The sequence below is a fragment of the Aphanomyces astaci genome (genome assembly GCF_000520075.1).
Source record: "Aphanomyces astaci strain APO3 unplaced genomic scaffold supercont1.54, whole genome shotgun sequence".
NCBI classification, from domain to species: Eukaryota; Oomycota; class Saprolegniomycetes; order Saprolegniales; family Verrucalvaceae; genus Aphanomyces; species Aphanomyces astaci.
The window spans coordinates 50,998-54,995 of NW_009798317.1; the positions used below are offsets into that span (position 1 = coordinate 50,998).

A 3,998-nucleotide genomic window follows, 5' to 3' on the forward strand; every position below is an offset into this window, starting at 1 on the left:
AAGTTGGTACTAAGAGCATCCCCACCGGCTGATGTAAACATAGAGCTGAAAAGACCCGTTTATTGGGTGCGTGCTGTAACAGTAGTACATCACTTCACAGCCAATCCACACCGGTTGGCGGAAATAGTAGTCCTGATGGAGCAAATTCGTGTTGGACGCCCGCTGGCGATTGAGGTTTTGGAGCTCTCGCCAGTGGAGAATCTAGTGCAGCAGGGTTGGCGTACATTCTATTGTCTGTAAGATTCATATTCATGCTGCCGGCGTGCTTCAGGACATCGGGATGGCATGCTTCGTTGAAGAAGTCCATTGGGACCTCAATCGCATAGAACTGTAAATGACCCAACAGATCTGTTGAGAAATCTGTGTTTATGGAGCGTTTACATCATGATGTAAAATTTATTGGCAACCGGTGTGGGGCTGAAAAATGTAAATTTTGCTGATATAGTGATGTACTTTGAAGATTTTTACATTTCTACATCAGCCGGTGGGGATGCTCTTAGTTAAAGCGCCACACATCATAGAATTACCTTACAAAGTAATACAATTAGGTAAGAAATTGGATTTCTTCATTGGAAACACCTCAATATGTTTTTGGAAAAGGGTCACTACATTACAAAAACATCATACTTTTTTGGCGAACTGTGGGGTATTTGTCAGTTTGAATGCACTCTGAATGATGAGAATATTAAAAACTACTTTTTGTCTAGTCAGTCATTCAGTCTCTGGGTTAGAGGTCTATTATACGTATGGGCACAGTTACATGCCAACTTGGTTCCGTGCCACGATGCATGATTGGTAGAAAACAATCACTCTGAAATTTTCAGCCAATCAGATGCAATTTTTGACAGATAACCTCGGAACTGTTTTCAGCCTATCGATATTTTCACTCTTTTAATTCATTTTCCATCAACACTAATACGAATTTCGACATGATTTTAAGTTCTACGAACTGCATTAATTCTCCTCTTTAAGAAACACTATTATAATAGCAATTTGGAGTAAAGGAACCCCTCCATCGAAGGGTCCCAAAAAGTGTCACGGAACTGCGTCCATACGTATAGTATTTGTTGGAATCAAAACCACTGTCATATACTACGTAGTACTGGTACTGTACTACAGTTCTTCGAAGTACAATTGACACGGCTCGAAATTGTGAGACTGTCTGACTTTTAGCCAATAGCATCTCGATATTTTGTGTTGGCCTTGTATGATTGGGTATGATAATATTCATCGCTATATTTTATTACACGTCTTAATGTTGAAGTCTGGTCAGTTTTTTTCAATCTCAAACAAAAAAATACAAGTATTTAAATAGAATGTCAACTAGAAACCCTTGAAGCCGTCCTGCCATATATGCCTATGAGAGCGTCACAGCAGTCGTGCATAGCTACGTGATAGATGGAAGTATTCACTTTAGAGCCATCGCTACCATTGACGAAGACGAATCAGCGTATTACTCCTCGCAACGAGTGGATGGCCTCCACTATACCTCTACAGTTGTGATCCACAGCAGTGAATTAAAATGTGACTGCATTTTTTACGCTGACTAATTAAATTCATGTAAAATTTTATTACGTATTGCGAAATGCATGCAATTATATATTTGATCCAATTATTTTGCATATTAATTTAATGGAATACAAACATCAAGGTTTTTAAGAAGCGTCATGAATTGGTTCACCTCAAAAAGTCGTGACCATAAAGCTCAAAACATTTAATTTCAATACAAATCTGAAATGTAGTCCAATCATGCTCAATGATACGTCAAAAAAATGGTGGCGTTTTATATTCTCTTGTGGTGCTATCAGCATTAACAGTAAATAATCGTTCTCGTTCTCGAGCTACTGGGCTTTGAAGTCATGGCCAAAACTGGACCAAAAACAGTGTCAATAATTGATGCATTACCTTAGTAGTACTGTAAACTAACCCTTCCGTCACGTTAATGAAATGCCAATTCAGTGTATTAAGTAGTCGTTGATAATGCTAAAGGTCTCTATTGCCATTTTTTTCAAGACTGTGTTTGAAGTACCCTTGTCGACACCGGTCATATTGGGTTGTGTCGAGGGTTATACGCGGTGAACATATTTCCACAGCAGAAGTGTATACTCTATAAAACTATAACCTGTTGTAACCGCTTACCCTAAACACAGAATTTCAACTTGTGGGTGGATCAAGTCTCGTCTCCCCCAAGTCCTGTTCTTTCGACCCCCTTCAACCCACGCCTGCCCTTGCGCGGGGCAGAGCAATGTTCCAAACAGCAAGAGCCACTGGATGATGTTTATTGCAACAACTTCAGCGTGGTGCAAACTAGAGACGTATCAGTATTCGACTCGCGCCGTAACACGTTCCCTAGCGTTAATACGTGTTGGCATTGAACGACGTCACAAAGATTTCAAGTCACCAACAGTGAGCAAGTGACTGAAGTGACTGCCAAAAATTGAGTCTGCCGATTCCCATTTGATCTGTTTAATGCCTCTACAATGAAACTGCATCGATACAATGCCACTTCACTCGCAACCTGATGTTCAACAACTGTAACGTTACTACAGTACTGGAGTACTTTGTATTATTAGTCTTAGGAGTACTGTACTATTAATGGTACGGAAGCACTGTACGTAGAACCATCGAACTGTCACCCACACTTACCTTACCTCCGTACTAGTATACCAGAAATAGTACAGTACTCTGGAGTACAAGTACTATCAATATTAATACTTCGAAGTAGTAAGCAAGTGAAGTTGCCTTCAGAACACTAGTTCAAATTACGTACTAGTACGATGAATGACTCAAGTGAACTTACGTTTAGATTTCCTGTGGACAACCAGACCTTCACAATTATGGTGGTCCAATGCATGCATTAACTCAAGCATGCCGTCTTGCCTTGTGCACAAGTATATGCATAAATGTTGCAATCTGGGGCTCGTAGGACACTTCGTGTGCAAGTACATAAACGTTGGCGCTAATTTGATCCCTTGGTCATTTTTTGTGCTGTGGCAAGAACGCAGAATTGAATGCGTTGTTCGTACAGTACCGAAAACTTCATTGACTTCAACTTTATGTCAAACCAAGTCCGCCAAACCTTCAGTTTGCATTTGTCAAGATGGAAACCTCTGACGCTGTTGCTACTGCCAAACATTCCGTGGTTCGGAGTGGCCTTGTGTTCACCAAAGGGCAACACGAAGACGGACTCTTTGGTCGCGGAACTTGGAAACTGCGCTACGTGGAGCTCACAACAGACAACGTCTTGCAGTATTACGCCGCCAAAGGTGGATCGTTCACCGGCCAAGTGGACTTGGCCCAATGTTATGGCATGGAAGTGATGCCTTTGGACTGCCCGCAGTCTGGCAATCGGCTCACCAGCGTGTATCGCATTGCTATCAAGACCACCACCAAGCGTCGCATTGTCATCGCAGCCTTGTCAGAACAAGGGATGAACGCTTGGGTCGCCGCATTGCACTCTGCGGTGGGGCCGAGTCTGAAAGCCAAGTCCCCCAAGACTTCAGGAAGTCGGTTTTCAATATTCCGCAGAGTCCTACGAACGCTTTCGCTTAATGTACGAATGATGCGATGCAATTTACCCGACTTGTTCTTCGTGAACTAAACGTTTAACGTGGGCATTCTGGTGAATGAATGAAATGAGTGCTTTGGACAGCCACCAACAACTGCAATCTTCATCCTGCGACCTAAAACTCACCTCACAGGGATCATGTCAAATACCATAACACGAAGTGAAAGTAGATATGGAAGTTGACGAGGTGGATAAAGTCAGGTTCCTTACACGGCGCAATGAAAACAGCATTGAGGATGGCGCCACGGGAATGACAGAAGGGTTCAAATAGGCCTCAAAATCAGTGATTACTTCGAAGTATATGTTTGTCGATAGTTCGTGCAATTTACAATTGGACGGTACACGTTCCAAAGTTATTTGGTGCTTCCACCATATCATTAACGTTAGTTTACTGTTAATGCTGAAACCCTAACAAATATCTCACCACTTA

The 3,998-nt window shown here is 42.0% G+C and overlaps 1 protein-coding gene across 1 annotated transcript; it reads left to right on the plus strand.

The window, feature by feature from the left end:
- Positions 1-3,049: 3,049 nt before the first annotated feature.
- On the plus strand, positions 3,050-3,601 carry H257_14160 (hypothetical protein; the record flags this gene model as incomplete). Its single annotated transcript, XM_009841917.1, has 1 exon — positions 3,050-3,601. Exon 1 carries the CDS (start codon positions 3,101-3,103, stop codon positions 3,599-3,601), a length of 501 nt encoding a protein of 166 aa, XP_009840219.1. The 5' UTR covers positions 3,050-3,100.
- Between the last annotated feature and the right edge of the window lie 397 nt (positions 3,602-3,998).